The 21,961-nt window shown below is 44.1% G+C and overlaps 2 protein-coding genes across 8 annotated transcripts; both read right to left on the bottom strand.

The window, feature by feature from the left end:
- Window positions 1-254: 254 nt before the first annotated feature.
- Window positions 255-9,954, bottom strand: znf76 (zinc finger protein 76). 7 transcript variants are annotated; one of them, XM_035388800.1, is made up of 14 exons: window positions 9,806-9,953; window positions 7,557-7,678; window positions 7,060-7,143; window positions 6,687-6,764; window positions 6,416-6,606; window positions 6,027-6,113; window positions 5,505-5,621; window positions 4,899-5,100; window positions 4,465-4,644; window positions 3,729-3,947; window positions 2,915-3,066; window positions 2,671-2,832; window positions 2,269-2,382; window positions 255-1,884 (listed from the first exon to the last, which is right to left on the bottom strand). In XM_035388800.1, the coding sequence occupies exons 2-14, from the start codon at window positions 7,627-7,629 to the stop codon at window positions 1,798-1,800; spliced, it is 1,746 nt and encodes a 581-aa protein (XP_035244691.1). In that variant the 5' UTR covers window positions 7,630-7,678; window positions 9,806-9,953; the 3' UTR covers window positions 255-1,797. The 7 variants fall into 7 exon arrangements, with proteins under 7 accessions (XP_035244691.1, XP_035244692.1, XP_035244688.1 ...); XM_035388801.1 differs by having other exon boundaries at window positions 1,744-1,884; window positions 3,750-3,947; window positions 9,806-9,954; XM_035388797.1 differs by having other exon boundaries at window positions 1,744-1,884; window positions 7,557-7,675; window positions 9,806-9,954.
- Window positions 9,955-11,095: 1,141 nt separating this feature from the next.
- On the bottom strand, window positions 11,096-20,462 carry c13h6orf89 (chromosome 13 C6orf89 homolog). The gene is made up of 8 exons (XM_035387098.1): window positions 20,226-20,462; window positions 19,323-19,978; window positions 18,389-18,554; window positions 16,723-16,871; window positions 16,253-16,404; window positions 15,333-15,465; window positions 14,853-14,976; window positions 11,096-14,642 (listed from the first exon to the last, which is right to left on the bottom strand). Exons 2-8 carry the CDS (start codon window positions 19,509-19,511, stop codon window positions 14,560-14,562), a joined length of 996 nt encoding a protein of 331 aa, XP_035242989.1. The 5' UTR covers window positions 19,512-19,978; window positions 20,226-20,462; the 3' UTR covers window positions 11,096-14,559.
- Window positions 20,463-21,961: the final 1,499 nt, after the last annotated feature.

Below are 21,961 nucleotides of genomic sequence, written 5' to 3'. Positions count from 1 at the left end.
TGCAACTAATCCACCTCTCCAGGATTTCTCTCTCTGTGCATGTATATTTGTGTATGTGTATGTATGTGTGTGGGAGACCTAAATGAACTACGGTAAAGGTTTTTTTGAAATAAACCATCTTCAGTTTCATTAGGTCAGCAGGTGTTATTCTTCTTGATGGAGCAGCAGACCCGCTGTTGAGAGGTCCTAATCGCAACCGTAGTTCAAAGGGCAAAGGTCGTGTCACCTTTCCGGTCAAAGATTAAAACAGCAACTTGTATTAAAAACAAGTTTATTGAGCACTGCCAGGCAAGAATGATAACAGCGGCTGTGAAAAAAGACACTGCTTCCTGAGAAAAGGGAACGCCAGCGGGCGACCTCATTCGCCGACAGACTGAACACCGAATGCCAATTTCAGTAGAAAATGTAACAGTGCAGACTTGCTGGATCCTCTGTGTTATCGTAGAACACTAGGACGTACATTTTTAATTCTGCTTGTGCCGTTCTGCGAGGCTAAACCCTGCACAGCCCGATGGGATTTGCGATCGCACTCGTCTGTTCCCCAACGGCCCCTCCTGACCTCGCCTTTAAAAGCGGTCACGACCACGACGACTCCAAACTGAGGCAGAGACCGTGAGATTGTGTCCACAACAGCATCGCAGCCACAAAGTAGGGTGAGACTCTGTATGCGTGACGAGGGGGTGGGGGGCTGACCGGGCCTGGTCATTCTGCGGTCAGCCAGCGGACTCTAAATGCACAAACGTGAGCGCAGACGGGCAGGTCCGTCCGTCGTCACGCAGTCCGTTTGCACGCCGCGTGGTTAACTGCTGCTGTTCGGAGCGAAGCGAGACTCGGCAACGACTGTGGGGGTCGGCTGCGATTGCATATCAGAGGGAAATAACCAGTGACCCGTTTTCAGGGTTGCAGGGTCTTGAGATTGTTCTTTAATTGGACCATTACCAAAGCAATTGTATCCAGTTGTTTTGAGCATGTTAACCCTTTCGCTACAGACGTTGGGCACTGGTGGCATCACGTAATAACAGAACCAGAACCTGAGATCTTATTTACTTGACCAAATGAACTACCTTTAAGGGCATTAATCAAAACCACTCCAGCCCAAAAAGTACTAGAACCAGATATAAAAAGACTTCAAACCTGCAGAACTACATGTAACCCTTCAGGGTGCAGAACCGTACGCTAGCAATACGTTAGCCTTTAACCCTAATCTTCCATGGATGATACGTTAAAGGTTATGATTAATATTGGCTTTTGTCACTGTGGACATTCATTCTCTCAGAACAAAACCCATCCTCCCAATTTAATTCTACAGTTCCTCGGCTGACCTGAAAATGAGTTGGATTTGCCTGCTTGGAATTCATCGCCTTCAAAGAAATAAGGACTTCATTACTTCACTCACCCTATAGAAACACACACACTTTCTCTCTCTGTCACGCACGCACGCAACACATGGTGCTCTGTTGTAAAAACAAAAGCAACAGTAGTCTGCCCTCTGTCTTCCTGTTCATCTGAGGTCACAGAACTGCATATTGTAGCGAAACAGGCGAAAGAAGCACAGTTCCGCTCCCTCTGAGGACCGAAGAGGAGGCTGGCGTATCTGGGACATCCGGTCTCCTTAGAGACGGTCTCTAGGCTGCCGGGACCCCTTGGTGACCGCCTGGGTCAAGCTCTGATGGGTATTGTTAAAGCAGCAGAGGGAGAGTCAGGAGAAGTGCTGGGCGGATGCATCCATCCGGGGGGGTGGGGGGGGGTCCAGTCAATAGTTCATAAGATCCTGGGGGTGCAGTGCATGGGCCTCCCTCAGCACCCTGCCTCCGAGGAGACCCCATGCTGGATGGCTGCAGTGGCCATGCTGATGGCCTCCTCCAGAGTCTGCTGCTCCTCCAGCTGGAACACACACGCACATGTGCAGACACATGACAAAATGTACACGAGCACGCAAACACACACACAACCACACGTGTGCACGCACACACAAAAATATACAAACACTCACAAAACCACACACTCACGCGCACACACACACGCACACGCACACGCACGTACGTGTACAAACAGCGTACACATGGAGAAACACTCAACATAAGAAGACATCATCACACAAGGTTATGCAGGATAAAAAACCAACTACTTACCTATAACTGACTATACCACGTCAAAGTTATTATAGACATACAAAGAAATTTTAAAAAATCTGTTATCACTCCAGCATATACTTTCTTGCCACAGTACATAATGACAAAACAACAGGCTGCCAACGTGGGAACTGACCTGTACAGCAATCTGAGTGCCGTTGGCAGTGGCCAACAGTGCCACCTGCTGGTAATGTGGGTTGGACATTTGTGAGCTTCCAGTCATAAGACTCTCTGACGACACTATGGCAACCTGAAGGAGGAGGAGCAAACGCACAAGACCGATGAAGAGCTGACTAACAGTGCGCACTTCAAGTGCACACCAACAAAACAAAAACAAAGGTTATACATTCCTATAGTGTAAAAATGGACTCCATTACACTGGGCCCCAGACTCCACATTTACAATTCCCATCTAGTAAAAGTGGCAAGAAGGGCTCGTGAAGGTGGAAGTGTACACTGGGACTTCACAGCAAGGTCTTCCGCATTTCAGCCATGCTCACACACCACCACTGGAGGACTCAGACTCAGGCAGAACGCACCGGCTGCATCTCCTTGCCGTCTCCCGTGATCATAGTGACGGTGTGCTCCCCCATGCCGTCCACGTCCTCCTGGTGGGCGGGCACAGTGATGGTGGTGCCGTCCTGCGTCACCATGGTGATGGCTGTGCCCAGCACATGCAGCTCTTCGTGGGACAGGCTGACCTGTAAAGCACATGCATTTTGTCCGCTCAAAATGATTGACAGCTCGATTTGCCCGCCCCCCCCTCCTTTACGGTCTGCCCACCTGCTGCGGCCGATCTTGCGTGATCAGGGCCACCTGGGAGCCGATGGTGTCCTCCGTCACCATGGTGACATGGGTGTCCTCCTCCTTGGGGTCCGCCCCCTCCAGGTAAGCCACTCTGGAGCGTTTTAGGGGAGGGTCCAGCGACTCCAGCTCTGTCCACAGAGAGACATAGGACGGTGTTTACACAGGGTCTTAAACACCACTGAACTTAAGCAAACGGAATATGGAAACTATCCTACGCTTACTTTGAAAGTAATATACGCCAAAATATCCGTTTACAGTATATGTGCAGTAAATATCTGTTGACAGTAAAAATATATTTAGATGTTTTTGACTGAATTTTCCCTTTTATGCACATGCCAAGTTAAGATTAAAATTGTGGTAGTATTTTATCATCCTCTGAGGATTTATTTAACACGCTCTACAATTTTGTAATTTTGTAACATTCCATAAACAGTATTACCCAGGGTAATTTCACAACTCCCAGTTTTTGTTTCCCTGTACAATTTTTGCAATTTTCCTTGCATAAACTTGCAACACTAAACCATATTCCCCCTGTGTAATTTCTCAGTTCAACTCTAAACTACGTTCCCCTGTGTAATTTCATAATACAACTTTAAATCATGTTCCCCTGTGTAATTTCACAATACAACTCTAAATCAAGTTCCCCTGTGTAAAGTCTCAGTTCAACTCTAAACCATACCTGCCTGTGCAATGTCTCAAGTTTCCTGTGCAACTCTAAACCATGTCCCCCCTGTGTAATTTCTCAGTTCCCTCATGAGTTTAAATTCGCAGGCATGTCCCGGCACCTCACCCTCAGTCAGGACGTGCTCACCCTCCTCGGTGGCCTCGAAGTCCCCGTGCGTGGTGCGCTTGTGCATGGCCAGCGTGGAGGTCTGCCGGTAGGTCTTGCCGCAGTGGTTGCAGGTGTAGGGCTTGCAGTGCGTGTGGACCACGTGGTGCTTGTACAGGCTGGAGTACTCGGTGAAGCGCTTCCCGCAGCCAGGCACCGTGCACACGTACGGCTTCTCGCCTGAGCAGAGGGGCGGGGCAGGGGCGGAGGAGGCGGGACAGGGGCGGAGGGGATGGGACAGGGGCGAAGGGGGCGGGACAGGGGCGGAGGGGATGGGACAGGGGCGGAAGGAGGAAGAAAGAGTGGAAATTTTTTTGGGTTTCATAATTTCATTATGCTCAGATTTGGAACCCCTGCTACACAAGTTCTGTCTGCATCAAAGGTGATTCAGCCTTCCTGATGGTTTTAGACAGGCTTCTCACCAGCAGCTCACCTGACACTGGAAAAAGAGCTTATTTCATTCCATTTACATGAATAAGCTTGAAAGAACACACAATCCTGTGGATCTCTAGTGGATACCACAAATCCACAGGGCAAGATCAGTAAACCATTCTAACATAAAAGTGGTTATTGCGGACAAGTGACACCCTCTACACCGTCACAATATACTCACAATAGTAATTCTGAAGGTACGAAGTACACTACACTAAAGCATCTGTGTGCGCTCCAGGGTACAGTACACCAGTGAGAGCCTCACCGGTGTGGATCCTCATGTGATTCTTGTAGTTGGTGGCGCTGGCGAAGCCCCTCCCGCAGCCCGGCTCGGAGCACATGTAGGGCCGCTCGCCTGTGTGGGTGCGGATGTGCACCTTGCGTATGTTGGAGGTGGTGAAAGAGCGCCCGCAGCCTTCGAACGGGCACTTAAAGGGCTTCTCCCCTGCAGGAGAGAGAGGGGTGGAGGTCAGCCGTCCGACCGTTCTTTTCCCATAATGCCCCCACAGTTCGCGTCCTTCAGCTCCCTTACACTTACAATCGCTTCTAGACGGACAGCACAGGGAAAATATGTACTATACAGAAACCAAAAACACCTGGTTAAAAGTACAGCTGAACAGAGCTGAGTGTAGCAACACTGCACCGGACCGGTGTGTTAATCTGCTGTACTGAGTGGTGCGGATGCACGCCCAGCCGTACCCGTGTGCGTGCGGACGTGCTTCTGCAGGTCCCCCGACGTCTTGAAGGCCTTGTAGCACATGTCCTCGGGACACTTGTAGGGCTTCTCCCCCGTGTGCGTGCGCAGGTGGCTCTTAAGCCCGTAGCCCGTGGCGAAGGCCTTCCCGCAGGACGGCACCTCGCACCTGTACGGCCGGTCGCCCGTGTGGGCGCGCTCGTGCACCTGCGACGGCGGGACAGCGCCACACGGTGGTCAGCGCTTCTCAACCTCACGGCGACAGAAGTGATCACTTCATGCTCGCTGCACTTCACACAACATCAGCATTGCCAGACATGAACAGCTGTCATACGAAGTGACCTCAAAGACTCAAACCTGGTTGTGACAACGAATAAGCAGCAGTTACAAAATCAGTGCGTAAAAGGTCATATGACACACACGCATGCATATACAAGCAGTTCCTCTAACAATGCCACCGAACTTGAGTCACATGACGCCACAAGAAAGCAAGCACCCTTCTCATGCTTCCCACCGCCAGCCAGGCAGATTGCGTTTCACTTTCCCGTAGATGTGGCCGAATCGCCGGCGGCAGGCAGTGACCCGGAGGGCGGAGCGCGCGGCGGAGGCACCTTGAGATGGTGGGCAGTGGTGTACAGGCGTCCGCAGCCCTCGAAGTCGCACCGGAAACTCTTCTCCACCGCCTGCGACGCCTTGGAGGAGCCCCACGACTTCCCCTCAAACATCACCTGAAGGGCACACACAGAGGCACACACAGGCACCCTTCACCTGTCTGCCCACGTGCACTATCCACTAAATTCTAACACTGTGGAAAAAGCTTAAACTGAGTCAGGCTGAAACCTAATCCACACACATACCCACACATACCCACACACACACACACACACACACACACACACATACAGCCCCAGCCACACACACACACACACACACAGCCCCAGCCACACACACACACATACACACACATACAGTCCCAGCCACACACACAGCCACACACACACACACACACAGCCCCAGCCACACACACACACACACATACAGCCCCAGTCACACACACACACACACAAACAAACGCACGCACACCCAGCCACACACAGACTTCCTCCCTGCCCTGGCCATTCTCCGCACAGTACCTGCACAGTGGCGTGCTGCACCCTTGAGTCCATCTTCTGGAGTCCATTGCTGTTGATCTCCTCCATGTCAGCCTCAGACTCCACGATCTGCACATATGATAGGGCAACACATGATGCTGAGTGCAGTGGCACAGAGTCGTCTTACTTTTACACCTCTGCCAACAGTCAGGACAAAGCTGATTATTGCAACGAGAGCAGAAATCAACCAATCAAAAAAATCTAAATGTACTTGTTACAGCACATTCTTACAATTAACTCAGAATACTTTACAGTTGGAAACAGAGGACAGGACAAAAACTACATGAAGCGGAAGAAGAGACCGAATGATTAGAAGAGAAATAAGAAGAGAAAAAACAGCCCAGTAGTCTAAATGCAGGGGTACAGTATACCTTGGCGTACTGCTCCAGTGTTGAGATGGTGTCGTTTTCCACTGGGTCGTCACCGGCCAGCTCCTCTAAAGCGCCCCCTGCCTGCACAGTGAGGATGGTGCCGCCCGCATGCAGCCCTGAGGGGTGGTGGATGTAGGCCGTGCTCCCATCCTCCAGCTGCACTGCCTCCACCGCGTTAGGGTCGTAACCATCTGGCGGGGGTCAGGAGGTCAAAGGTTATATACCGCAACAATTTCACTGTGGCCTATATTACTATAGCCTTGAGGAGTACCTTTCGGTGTGTGGTGAATATAGGCTGTGGTCCCATCCTCCAACTGCACTGCCTGGCCATCTTCAAAGGGCAAGGGATCTGTAAGGGCAGGGGAACACTAATGTTAGAGCAGCATCGCATCACACAATTCATGAACCACACAAAGCGCGCAACAAACCTACAACTCAGCAAGCAGTAGTGTCTTCTGGGTTTTTTATTACGCGCATTCATTCACTTATACTTATTGACAAAAGCATTCACGGACAACCCAAAACATAAAATTACAACGCAAATCAACAAGACTGTGGCTCTCCATGAGCAAGGGTGCCAACCCCTGAACACAAAGGCTACAGACGATACACTGCCTCTGAACTGGCGGGCGACAGCTGCTGACCTTTCTGCTGAACTGTGACCTGCTGGATGTACGCAGTGGTTCCATCCTCCAATTGGACGGTGTCCCCTTCGACCAGACTCCCATCTGCAAGATCATTCACAGGTATTTCTTTCTCCCTGATTTCATACCCACATTTCACCATGATACCATGGCTGTGCTTAACAGGCTATTACCCATCATAGCAAAGAGCACATACTGTGTTTCATGATGTGCGTCTACAAACCAGCCTAATCGCCAGACACATTTGGTCAAATCGCTGACTTTTGGTTACAGAGGTGACTGTTTGCAAGTATACAACACAATTCTCAGAGTTTGTTGTATTGCTCTAGTTTCATAGACATAAATGGTTAAAACAAATTCAATGTATATACCACTTAAAAGTAAGCCATTTTAACGGGATTGACTCATTAGGCAGAATAGCCAATGGGGAGAGTGGCCCAGTGAAGCCACACTCCCTGTGTTGAGGAGCATCGATCCAGGGTCGGGTGTCCATTTACCTTTGATAGCCTGCTGGATGTACGCGGTGGAGCCATCACTAAGAGCCACAGCCTGTAGGCCTAGACTCTCCATTCTTCATCTAAGGCCAAAGCTCCTGTTACACAACAGATCCTGTCACCTGCTGAAATGGGGTCACGGTGCACTCAGAAAACTCAGGGACAGGGCGTGACAAAAGCTAAAAAAAAATAAACCACCCGGATGAATATGGCAGCGCTCAACCCTTAGTACGGACAGAAACTGCAATTACTCACTTTCAACCACCATGGAGAAGGATCGGCATACTGTATCCCAACACACTGTGGCTTATGAAATGCTTTTGAATCCCTCCTGCACACACTATAGAGTAATTCCATCCAGGTATTTTACAACAACAAAAAAGCCAACTTTAAAGAGCTGCCACAGTGCGAAACTGGGGAAAGAATATGCTTGTTTACCATACAACAATCTTACTCTGGGGTATATCTCGTTGCACTTTATGATATTAATGTTTCTGGATGCTGTCAACAAGTACTTTTAAATGAACTCCATAAAAAGATAGAGTTGTGCATATAAAGCAAAAGTAAATGGCCCAAAGAGAACAGGTATAAGAATACACTGATAAATGTTCCCCTTGAGTTTTGTAATCTCTTGAAGCTGTCTATGGTCTGTTCTAATGAGATATGCAAATGCAATTATATACGATATATGAAGATATGAAAAATATTTTAAAATACCTCATATATATGCATCATGGTAGAATTAACGTTCATATTTATATCATGGCACCACGTAGATGCTATTATCTGTTGGAATGCATTAATAATAGGTCTTCCTCAGTAAACAGATTATTCTGTGTGTATTTGTATAATACAAATGAGTTATACTGATCATATTCACCATGTCGTATTCTACCGTTGCACCACTTATAATTATGCTAAATTCACATAGAAAATTGTAGGCCAATAGGCTATTGATATATTGCATGGTACATTCCGATTACAAAGTATGCGTTGCAATAAAACTGAAACGTATAGCGGATTAATATCTGACTAATATAAAAGATGGTTTTTGAAAGGCGTTATCTGGGGTGTATCGAACGTTACCATTATTGTTCGGAGTCACCTGGTCAGATTGCGAAATACAAACACTTATTCAATATGAGAAACATCAGTGTTTCTAAAATGTCAGGCGCACCCTAGTTACAGCCATGCTTACAAAAACATTTCGAGATGAGTGCAGGTGATTACAGACTTCATGTGTATGAGCTAAACCACATATTTGGGGCAAGGAAGTAATGACCACAAGCACAATACTTTCTGGTAATGGTGGAGTCTGTTCACGCTTAAGTTACCAACAGTAAAATGAAACATTTGACGTTAGACAACAACACACTAATCAGGAGTCAACAATAGCACTGCAGCTTGCTGGCTGGCTAACAAGCTACTAGCGAAATATTCAATCCAGCTAGTTAGCTTGTAATGTATTGCTTCACCAGGCTGCGTGGCTAGCTAGCTCATTGTCATAAGATGATCCTTATCCATCTATTCTTGCTAACATTGGCCATAGCAAGTTAACGTTAGTCAACTGTCCCTGGACAAGAAGGGGACTTCATAGTTTTTACTTTCACAGCTTTGCTTATAAACTAGGGTATGTAACGTTACATAAAAAGCTGAGGCTAACCACACTTCATACACTGCTCCATTTGTTCTGGATAGCAAACTTGGCTCCATGACTAAACTAGCACATCGCTAACTGGCTAGCTGCCTAATGTGTTCGCCTACTGCGCTTTGTCTAACGACGTTAGATGGCTATCTACCTAGCAGCTAAAGATCGGCCTAAACTCAAAGTTACTAGCTAGCGTAGTTTTTAATCGATTTCATATTTTGTCTATAACGGTGTTATCTTACATTAGCTAGCAAGGTGTCTGCTTTGTGTTATCTTAGCTAGCCATCGTTATACAGCAAGCTGTACTGCTAAAAGCTATAGCTAGCATAGGGAACTGAATGTTGATAGTTAGCTAGCTTGCTATTAGGCCTTGTCCACCACATTGCATTAGTTTATGCACGATTCTAGCATTTGGGGACAGAAGCCGTTCGCTCCCTCACTTTTTCGCGATCACGGGTGTTTTGTCATTCACTTTCATCACACTATAAACAACAATACCCAAATAATCTGTTGTGCTACATGGTATACTTGTCACTGCTCCCCCATTTTTCAATCCCATCTCTCCCTTGGTCGGAGAAACTGCAGCGCAAACTGGGATACTCACCTCCAGCAGCCCGCCATGCACTAGTCAGAAAAAAGCCCGGGAACGTGAATAGTTGTAGCCGACTGACAGGAAAGTAAACAAACACGTGTCTATGTTTAATCGAAGCCACAATCGTGACAGGGCTGGGCTGAGAACAGCGAGATTACAATTGTACAGTGTAATCAATACAAAACAAAGACACTTCGCACCGAATTAGTGTGATTCATATTTATACACTAATGACGCAGTATTTACGTAGCTTGGTTGGACAGGATGGAGATGCTTAGCACATAAAGTTTTAGCATATAATGTTAGACATCAACTTAACTAACAAGAACAAGTATGATAGGGATCATAATATAGTACAACAGTAAGTATAAATATAGTATGATGTGTATTAACGATAAACACAAACTTCTCTAAAATATGAAAACAATCTGGTATGTATAAATTCCCATACTCTACCTAACCTTTCTTGCTGTTTTCTATTGCATTCTTCAATTTTTTAATGTAATTTTATTATCTAGCTTTGCATGCAGCTCTCAGAACATTGTTTACATGCGGTCCCAAATTGAAATTTTTGAAACCAGAATTTTAGCTTTGTCAGGAAAACAGCCAACCACCAGTGGCACTGTTTGTGTGTGTAGAGGGGTGGGGGGTGGAGAACTGGGCTTGTGGGTTACTTACTAGCTGCAGTGCTACTTAAAAAAATTACCTTTGAGAAAGGTTAATATCCAGCCATTTATTTGTACAAATTGTGCAACCATGGATATACCACTGTAAAATTCAATGTTTTGCTGAAGTGCCTTGCAGTTCTATTGGACACCATTTTAAAAATCAGTTTAACACAGAGCAATTCTATTGTTCACCAATTTTATCAAACTGAGGTGACTCATCACAACATGCACAAATAAAACCCACCACTCTTCAGGGGACATATCTAAGTGTTCTAAACTTTGCTGCACTTTCCTGAAGCCACTCAGCAAATCAAGAGTGCCACCTTTGCCCAGGTGAGCGTGTCGGTGTTCTCCATTCATAAGCCCCGGGACATTACAGATTCCATCATAAGAGTCTCTGTCTAGGCAAATACAAATTTTGTATAAAATAAGTTCCTCCATGTTTATCTAGTGTTCAGATTTCATAAACATGTCACAAACACTTGATTTTATTCATATATGGGAATAAATATTATTCAAATAATTTCTTCAACAACGTTTTTTTTTAATTTTTTTTTTTTTACCACCTACATTTTCTTTTGACACTGCTAGGTTGTGGCTAGCAGAGAGGAAAGTCAGCAGAGATGAGACGGCATTAGGGAAGTACATACACTCATTTATTTAGAAACATTATCCAAGCACTCTGAAGGAAAGAAAATAACATGAAACAGTATCTTACAAAGCACTGAGTTGGGTTTTTACTGTATGTACACCACTTTTACAACCTAAGAATCTTACAATTTTACTTATTGCACCATATATTAAGTATCGGGATATTTTAAAGGGAGAAAGCAAATAATTCTGGGACTAGACAAGGAAGCAGCCTTAAGCATTTTCACTATTAAAAATTAAATATATTTGTACGCCTCTCATTTCAAAGTTCTACAGAGACAAAGTCTTGCTCACAAAGCTGTACCAAGCAGTTTCTCACAACAAATCAATAGACCCAGTTATACCATTTAGCAGTTACGCAGCCTAAATCCCCATAAATAATGCTTTTTGAACAATGTAAGCATGTAATATAAAAGTATCTATGGAATAAACTGATAGGGTAAAAAGTCAATGGAAAAAAACAGTCAATCATTTCAGTTATAAGATTAATAAGGCTGGATATTAAAGGCAGAAGACAAACTCAAGGCAAGAGTGTTGTGGACCAGACTTATTGGACAACAAATCTTGTTGGACGGCAGCTTGTAAGCCTAGAAACGCAAATATTCTTGCTTCCTCTTAATAAATGAACTACCGAGGGACAAATGTGTTTGGTACAGCGACGGAAAATCTAACATTTGACACTTGTGAATTGTGGGCATCTTTGCAGTAAAAAGACATTGGGAAGTGAGAGAAGGAGAAAGGAAATGGTTCTGAAGAAGTACTACAATTAGTCTCTATTCCAATTCCAAATCATCACTCACACCCACAGGAGCATTTTGTTTGGCACAATTTTTACATTTCTATTTTGCAGTTTCAATTCACTATGCAAGAAGCCTCCTGGCTGGCCCTTCCATTGGCCCGCTCTAATATTACACAGAAATAGCCCAAATCCATCTTGCTGTTCCACCCCAACCCAAAATTTGTAACAGTTATGTGGAAAAGGGGTCCTGGAGGGAAGGTAATTGGCTTTCTGGTGTTCCAGGATCTAGACATCAGTGGTGAGACCACAGAATCAGCTGCAGGGACACCCCATCCAAATTTGATCCGTTATAACCTATGATGATGGGAGAAGGTGCTCTCTTGTGAGGAAAGCCCAGAGAGGTCCATATGCAGACCATCTTTGTTCAGAGTCTGCTAGAGCCAATGGCAGGATAACAATAACATAACACAGCTAACGACAGAACACAACTCGTCAGCAAGACGAGTAAGGGGAGGCATTTGATTATTTACCGGTACATTGTTGTTTTTGTTGTGGCGCATGTTAATTCTTCCATTATATCAGGAATCAGCAAAGCGTGGGCCCCAGATGCAGTCTGTGACCAACGGCAAATTTAAAATAAGCAGCAGCAACATTTCCATTACAGCGACTCTTCGAATGCGCCTTTGAGTGCTACCATCATTTTCTACTTGTGTAAAAACACCCACAGAGACCGGCGCTAGCTTTCTCACTGGGCAATTTGAGTCATTTTACACTTTCCATAATTGCTGACTCGGAAAAATACCATAGAGTAGCATTTTTTATAAGACCAAGAAAAAGTACATTTCCGTGGCCAAAACAAGGGATCAAAAATGGACATGGTAGCTACTGACTTAAGGAAAAGCCTCCTATACACCAATTTACATGGCAAGCCCATTATTTTTACTCAGTGTTCATTTTTTAAAAATCTGCCATAAATTTGATTTTTATCAAAAATTATTTGTTAGTACAGCTAAATCAAGCATTGCAAAATCCCACTGCCCCAAGGTAAGATTAGAGCCAGACAGTAGTTCTAATGAAGAGTAACAGATTAAATGTTTCCTCTGCCAAAAAGCAAAAAAATATAAAATAAACATTGCATTTATTCCATTGAATTAAAAAAGAACCAGTGAATGAAAATTAAAAATAAAAAAAAATACATTCTTAAAAACTTAAATTATTTAGAATCCAGAGGTCTTACAGAAACACATAAATAAAAGGCAGCCCAACACATTTTGCTCCATTAAAAACTCTTAATGGCTGAAGGTGTTGGGAAACCGTGAAAGGACCTTCAAGCATAAAATGTATGCATCCGCTGGTTAGGTGGACTGCATCACAATGTCCTAAGCCAACTGCTTTTAGGTTGTGGTAGATAAAACAAATATGGCAAAAGTTTAAAGGATTCGAAAGACCACTGGCTTGTGCCTTTTGCTTCCTGATGATTATCTAGAGAAGATCAATAAATCAAAAAAGCTACTCACTTTTGGGCAAGACCCAACATGCCTTATAAGTAGCTAAATGGAAAAAAGCCGTTTTCAGACAATGACTCTTTGAACACCGTGACATCATTAATTTGCATTAGCTGGCCATTAAAGTGCTTTCACAGGGAGCTTGCTGACGGATGATGAAACCTACAACCGAAGACCACAATGGTGAATGACTTGAATATGAACATTTGAAAAGAAAGAGCAACCTTAAAGACATGGCACCATCACAGAAGACATGACCTCAAGTCTTGTCCAGATGGCAATTAGAGACATACCTGACCCTCACTAAGGAAGAAATCATTTACAGCATCAGTACAGAATACTGAATTTCTTTCTTCCTGATGATGTCAGTCACTTTTCAGTTGCCCCTGTGTTATTTCTATTATCTTACAATTTGATGCTCATACATCCTGGATAACAAGCCTGGACCTGAAGCCTGCCACCAAGAGTCTGGCTTTTGCGTTTACCAAGTGCTTAATAGATATGTTTACGCAGTTAATTGCCCAGCTAATGCAAGTTACCTGCTTTCTTAGGTCTGAATCGGATTGTATTATGAAAAAAAGACGACCCTGTGGTTCTCTATGACTAGGGGTTGGCCATCTCTGCTCTATAAGGAACTATTACAACAGCCGCAAAAAATCCAAGTTTCTAATGCAATTGCAACATTACCACAATTCGCTTCTATCATACCCGCAGTCTGAATTAAATCACTAAGTGTAATTATAACCGGGCATTTAAAAGTGAGCCCATGTCAGTTTAACCCTCGTCGAACAGTGTATTCTCTCTGAAATACAGGTACTTCAGTTTCATTGTGCTCCTTGGCTGAAAGCCACAAGTGAATCTTGCAATTATCCACGATAGGCTGGCGCCAAAACGTGGGCTTGCGGCCTTCACAGTCATGAAAACATACGCGGCACAGAGAAGGGCCCCTTGTGCGCCTCCTGCTGGCCGCCCTGCACATTCGCTGCCAGCTCCTGTGTTTTCTGATGAACCCTGCCAGCACACCACGTAGTCGTAAGACACTGTGGCGTGTTAGCGGGGCATTACCTCTCCTGTCCATTCTGCGCGGTGGGAACAGGTGCAGGGTCAAAGGTCAATTTGTGTAAACACAGGGGCAGGGGCAGGAGTCAGACTCTTTCCCCGCCCCTCCTCCACCGCAGTCTCCTTTGCAGCTCTGGCTGTGCGTCAGAAGGCTGAACCATCGCACACAAGGGTCTTCCCCCTGCCGGGGAACAGCTCCATCTGCCAGTAGAGGGGGTCGGCATAAACTGCAGGGACAAGAGGCAGCTTTGCATAAGATGACACAATCTGGCTCCAGGGGTCGGAAACCCTGAGGACAAAACTGTACCAGCTCCGGCAGAAACAACAGTAATAATACAACTATTATTTGAATTTATCTTTAGCTGGTAGGTAGGTAACATCCATCAGCCCATTTTGGGGTGTGTGTCTGTGTGTGCGTGTGTGTGCTGTGTACTCACCCATATCACCAGGGCTAAGCCACAGGTTGAAGGAGCTGCAGTGTCTCTGACAGCGGGGGACAGGCAGCACTCTAACAGAGGGGAACCCCTCCCCCACCATCAGCCACCCTAACACCCGCTGGCCCTGAAACACACACTGCGCATTAACAACTGCACAAGTATGAACACACACATACAAATACACACAGTCTCTCACACACACACACACACACACACACACCATCAGCCACCCTAACACCCGCTGGCCCTGAAACACACACTGCGCATTAACAACTGCACACATATGAACACTCACACACACACACACACACACACCATCAGCCACCCTAACACCAGCTGGCCCTGAAACATACACTGCGCATTAATAACTGCACAAGTATGAACATGATCACTCACACACACACACGCTCGCTCACACACACACACACAGACTCACGCTCACACACGCTTTATAGTACAGATGTGCAGCAGGTAACGCACCCTGCTCTGGGACCCCGTGCTGTGAGACACCAGGCAGCGCTGCAGAGTCATTCCAGCACTGTCCAGCAGGGGGCACAGCTCAGCCTCTGGGAACAGCCACCGCAGCACCTCCTCCCTGCCTGAGGTTGTCCGCCTGCAGTAGAAGAGAGGAGGACAGTGCCACCCAGAGGAGGGTAAATTCATACACAGGGAAAAGAGACACACAAAACATACACTTGCTTCATCAGTACCAAATAAAATCCTGTAAAGTCAGGTTACTCAAAGGGACAAAGGGATAAAATTGTAGAAAGGCAAAGATCAGCAGAAAAGTATGAATAAAATTCAAAGGCACAGAATATCCCTTTGAGGACTTTCAAAGTGAATTATTCAGAAGTGGGCAGGTGTATTGTACCATCCAGATGCTGCCTGGATCAGGACGTCCTTTAAAACTGAGCAGGTGGGTGTGGACAGAACAAGGTAGGGAAACTGGAGAAAGGCCAATAATGACTCTGAAGGAGCTGCAGCTGTCTGTGGTTGAGGCAGATATGTAGTCTCCTCCTTATCTATACACAACCTTGGTTAGCCTTTGGCATTAAGTTCATTGTGTTTAGTCCAACAGAATGCTGCTGTACTGTACTTCCAGGCCAGAAAACCTGAAAGCCACAGACAGTATGTAATCGTCACTGATCAAGGTGTTCCGTATACTGTATAGATATTTTAATTATGAATATCCATACAGTATACAGAACACATTAAATAATACAGGACAAGTTCACTTCCCTTTCCCCTTAAACCGTCGTGACAGGATAGCATCCATCAGAACCACAAACGCTAAACAACAACAGGTACATTTAAACATGAGAACATAGGTCAGGGCAAGCTGGTGGGCCATAGATGGACACAGACAGACAGACAGACACAGGGCAGAGTTTGGGGCTTACCACAGCAGGGTGAAGTTGGCGGGCTCCTGGGGGAAGCCCTCGCCGTGGGCCAGCAGGTGCTCCCGTTCCTCCAGCACCACGCTCATGGAGTCCGTGTGGGCCGAGTAGATTCGCTCCAGCTCCTGGTACTGCAGGGAGAGGGTCCCACCTCCCTGTAGCCACAGAGTAGAGGAGATCAGCACACTTTACTGGAGATGCTCTAAGCCTTGCCAACTGCAGGCCGACGCATGCAAGCCTTGTCAGGTGCTGCCACTTTACATTGGCGTCCTTAGCAATAAAATAATAATTAATGGCATACTATGCAGGATTTTTATCTTGAAAATATTAAATAACCATGTTCAAGAATATCTATGACACACTGGCAGTCTCTGTCTTCACACACATTGGCCAAATTCATGCACCTTTATCTGTAATTATTATTCCAAAATGTATTTGGGAAGTGTAAAGGGAAGGGGGGGGGGGGGGTCCACCTTGAGGAGGATTGGCTGGGGTCCCCGGTGCAGGGCTCCAGGTGCATTCAGAGGCTCTGCCACCTCTAAGACGGAGGAGATCGCGGTGCAGCCGGAACAGTTGACAAGTCCCTGCCGCAGGGCCCCCACGCTCCACCACTCATGAAACCCTACAGGAGGAGCATAGCCATTATAACACCAATGACACCATCGCCTGCAGAGGTACAGCATTACTGCATGTGGCAGCAAATGTGTCAGCCACTTCATCCAGTACAGTGCTTAATTAATCCAAGGGAATTATTGTGATACCTTTCCAATTCAGGTCCTTTAATTTTTGTTGTGACTGCATGTTCATCACAGCGATGGCCAAAAATTGACAACGAGATTGCTCGTGTTATAAATTTGAAGAAAGTTTTAATGTTTGGTATCAACTTCAAGATGCATCTACTTGAGTGCATTAGCACTTTCATTTTTCACATACAAGAACAAAATTCTATGAATGAAATCATGTCAGACCAAAGCTTGTGACACTGGGGATGCGTCAGCATTTGTGGGGGTGGTTTTATGCATCATGCGGTTTCGTACCACAGGAAAAAATATGCAGAAAAGGCTTCTTCACAAAAGAGGCCTTTCTCCGTTCTCAGTCTATAAAGAGCTCTCTATTCATCCTTGACTTATAATAATGCATTTTCTGGCAACTTGTGCAACATTTTTATTAATGTCAGTTACCACAGTTATGTAAATACCAAAAATATATTTAATTTTGTTATTAGAAACTGAGGACAAATAACACTGCTGTTAGACCTTAGTATCACTTAGTCTTGCCAACAATAGGGAAACCTTCCTCTTTATAATGGACACTTAGAAACATTAAACCATTTAATAGAACAGAATATTTATGCAAGCAATAAGACATGTCTAAGTATGCCTATGATTTTACAATCTGTAATCACACTGCACACTCAGGGATGAGATGAGGCACATAAAATAGGCTTCATCCTCAGCGTATCCTCTGAGAATTACCGAAGTATCTAATTGCATAAAAGGAGCCTCGTTTCACACCGAAATAGAAATAAATTTGTTTTTATTAAGAATTTTATTAAACATTTTCAAAAATCATTATTCTTTGAGAGAAATGGTGCTCAACATAAGCTTCCCTTGTGATTTGTAACTATCCACTGCTTGTGGATACATTGTAGAAATTAGATCTGAGAAACTGCTTTACCGCAAAAGCATTTTAACTTAAATTATTTATTTTTTATTTTTTATTTTTTATAGAGAGTAGGTCCTAACTTAGCCAGATATCTCTTCTGTGGATCAGTAAATGTGTTTGACCAACAGGCCTTTTGTTTACAGGGCAGTGTGGGTTTTCCCAAGTTTAGCCCCAAAACTAGGTAGTCAACAACTTACTTTCTGTTCTGCAACTACTGCTGGTAATGAACTACATATCTGTCCCTCTCTCTCTGTCTCCATCTCGATCTCACACACACACTATCTCTCTCACACGTGCGCGCACACACACACACGCACATGCACACGAACACGCACACAGTGGCAGTCCTCAGCACTCTCTGGGGTACATACTCTTTTTTTATTACCTGCTGTAAGCAGGACTGACACTTGCGATTGGCACTCACACCTGTATTGAATACATCTTTCGCATGTCATCCTCAATACGGACAGTTACCTTGCAGGTTGTACTTCTTGGCGATGGGCAGGGAGAGTAGCCGCACATGACTGAGGGGTGAGGACCAGTTGTGCCCCCCAGGGATGGCCAAACCCTGCTGGGGAGGACTTTGAGGATAGGTGAATACCAGCACCGCCACCAACAGGAAGCCCACCGCAACCACAAACTGGAGAGTACAACATTAAGGAAAGGAGATTACCGATCTTACTTCAAACACAGCCCCACCTCTTCACTTCACTTCGTTCCTGTAATAATACAGGTTTTCCGGTCAAGTTTTTAGTGATGGAGGACTGCATGTGAGTTTTGTGATCATAACAAGCTCTTTTTATGGACCTTTCCTAGAAACACTGCACTCAAAGTACAAATTCCACATACTAGACCTATATGTAGAAAAGTCAACATGACCACCTATCTGACAGCTATTATCTTATCTTTAGGGGCAAAATGTAAGTTTTATTTTGACTGCTTATCTCAGGAATAATTTAGATTGAAGAGGATTAACATGCTGTAAAACTAATGAAGACAGCAAGCAAAACACACAACTACTTCTTACCCCAATTATTTTAGCTGTGTTACAGAAAAAAAAGATTAAACTGCATTCTCACAAATGGATAACGACCAGATAAGAAGCACCATAACTAAAACCTAAAAGTGGCACATTTGCATTATAATTGCATCACACATGAGGGCAAAGCAACACATGTTCATGGGGAAACATTGTATTTAATAAGACATTCTGTATAGATATGTATGCCCACTTGCATATGCTCCATTTGTATTCTGCACTTAATTTCCATGATTCACTGGGTTGAATGTTGCCAAATATGTTAATAATACCCACCATTTGTGCGTTTCCCACGGAAGTAATACAGATCAAATACCTATGATGTGCATGCTGTGGTCGTTGTATACCTCCACGCTGAGGCTCACTCACCTTTACAGTGGCACGAAGAATGGGGAACTGCGGTGGTTCTCTCCGGGGCTCGTTGGTTTCCAGAACCTGTTTGATGAATTTCTCAATCTCCTTCTCCGACATGCCATAACGATATCCCGACTGACGAAGAATATCGATACTTTCTGAGAGCTTGTCATAGATGCACGGTTCACTGAGCGTGGTCCCCATTGCAATCAAGATTGGCTGTCTGTGTATCTCGTGATAATTTAAGATATATTAGCTACCTAATTTGGAACGGTGTTGTTTTTCGTTTAGACGTGGGCAAGGGACACATGCTGTACTTCCAGCATTGACGGGTTAGCAGTACTGCTAAAACATGTAGCTATTATGAAGAGTATTTTAACACTACTCAAGCGGTTATCAAACACAACACCTATCTAGCTAGACAGCAAGCTACAATAAAAAGGATGCGTCATCTTTTTCTCCGTATCAGTGCTGATCATGAAACCTTAGTCAATTAGCTACACTTTACAGACAAAAATGTGTCAACAAAAACACATTTCCTGCTTGCTAAAATGACATTTCAATTTATAACAGCTTTGGTCCGACTGGACAAGTAAACACGATTTGTGTTAGCATGTGAGCTATCCCAGATCACGTGAAAATGTTATCATTTTCATTGTTGATTGGTCCAGCTGAAATAAAGAACGGCAATATTTAGAGACGGCATTCATAAACAACAGATTTAGTTCTATGTGTTTTGTAGCCTTACACAGCTGCTCACGCTGCTACTTAGAAGCAAATGAGCTTAGCAGCTAGCTAGTTAGCAAGCTAACGCTACCAATCGTGGCTAATCGTTATCCGTTCAACCGTTTACCGGTCCACAACATTGTTGGTGCAGTCTATACGGGGATTTATAAAAGACCCAGAATCAATACTTACCATTATTTAAACATGACATTCTGTATAAAAGTCCCTTGTTTATATGTGTCAACACGCCTTCCCCCTTTTCCACCTGCTAGCGTTCTATGAGCTCCAAAGTTGTCACTTCACTTCCCCTTCTGCTGGAATATTCATTTTGTATTTAGGAAGCGCAGATTCACGAATACTCACTGTACTGAGTTATTAAAAATGTTCGAAATATTGTTCAAATAAAAGCGAATCATTTAAATTCATGTTTAATCATTTTTTCATATGAAGATGTATCACTTGTTAGAGCTTAATTTTTTTAAATGTCAAGCTTTTTCGAAATTAATATGACGATTCACAAATTGCAAATATAATCCCATAATGTTAATACGTCTCAGATCTAGTCCGTATCGGATCCGAGGCTGCGTAAATTTAACAGTATTTAAAATACGTCGGGTGCGGATTTAACAATTGAACACAAATGCGTCAATCGCTAATTATCGTAAATAGCGGCAGGCAGTTGAGTTGCACAGTTTTCAGGCACATGACCACGTATTTAAGTGTCTAGCGTGGAGAATATACAATTATATTAAACTTAAAACTATATGAAATTCCAACTTCCGTGTATTATTATTATTATTATTATTATTATTAGTAGTAGTAGTAGTAGTAGTAGTAGTAGTAGTAGTCTTGAAAATATATATTTACAGCAGTAGCCTAAAATATGATCCAAGTTTGACAAGCATATTACCCAATGTCACCAGCATTTATATCATCTGTAATGAAAACTGCAAACAGGTTTGGACACTCTTACTGCATGATAATTACTGGGGGAGGACATGCCTCCTGCTCCAGCCTCTGACTGGATTACAGATGTTGAAGCATAGAGGGTAGGAACATTATCTGTTCTTCTCAAGGCATGTCAAAACATAGCAAAATAGGGAAGGTGTTTCGTCATATAAAGCACAGTTCACATGAAAAAAGAGACTTTGACACAACAATTATGTACTCATGAATGTGCTCTTGTGAGTGTACTATGTGCTCTGATGTACTAGCGCCCTCCGGCAGGGTAATGGTAGAGTGAAGTTTGTTATTTTTTGCCATATATGTAAAGCAATTCATTTTGAGATCAAAAGATGAATATGAGAAAAAAGGACAGAGAATCAGGTTTTATTTCATGGTATTTACGTGAGTATGTTTTACCATTTCACAGAAATGGCTCTTCTGGTGCCGAGTCCCCCAATTTGCAACTGTGCAAAATTAAGTTAACAGATTAACTTAAAAGTAAATCAAAGCAATAAGGTCTGATATATCGTTGCATAGCTGCAGATTGAAGCACTAGGTGAGGAGGTTGGAGGAATTTCTTTTTTTAGTCAAATTGTAATATTAGACAGGTAGGTAAACAAAACACATTTTTAAAATTATTTCATTTATTTAATAATAAAAAAAAGTTATCAAACACCAATATCACCCATGTGAAAAAGTAAGAATGTCCAATATTACATTTTGTCTAAAGATCTGAAACCATTCCATTTGACAAACACGCAATAATAGAGGAAATCAGAAAGAGGGCAAATACATTTCAGATCAGTTGTTTTACCCTGGTCAGTCAAGTGGCTGTGATAGTGACCTGTCTGAGATATGTCAGTTACTCAGTCCTCCAGAGCTGCAGCCATAGCAGATCAGTTAGTGGACTGCAGAGTCAGAACTGTTGACTATACACATCCCAGCAAGCAGCCTCGCTGTGCCCCCTCCCAAATTCATGGAGA

The sequence above is a fragment of the Anguilla anguilla genome, chromosome 13, assembly GCF_013347855.1.
Source record: "Anguilla anguilla isolate fAngAng1 chromosome 13, fAngAng1.pri, whole genome shotgun sequence".
NCBI lineage: Eukaryota > Metazoa > Chordata > Actinopteri > Anguilliformes > Anguillidae > Anguilla > Anguilla anguilla.
Note: the sequence above shows the minus strand (reverse complement) of the source record. Positions and strands in the feature narration are given on the sequence as shown.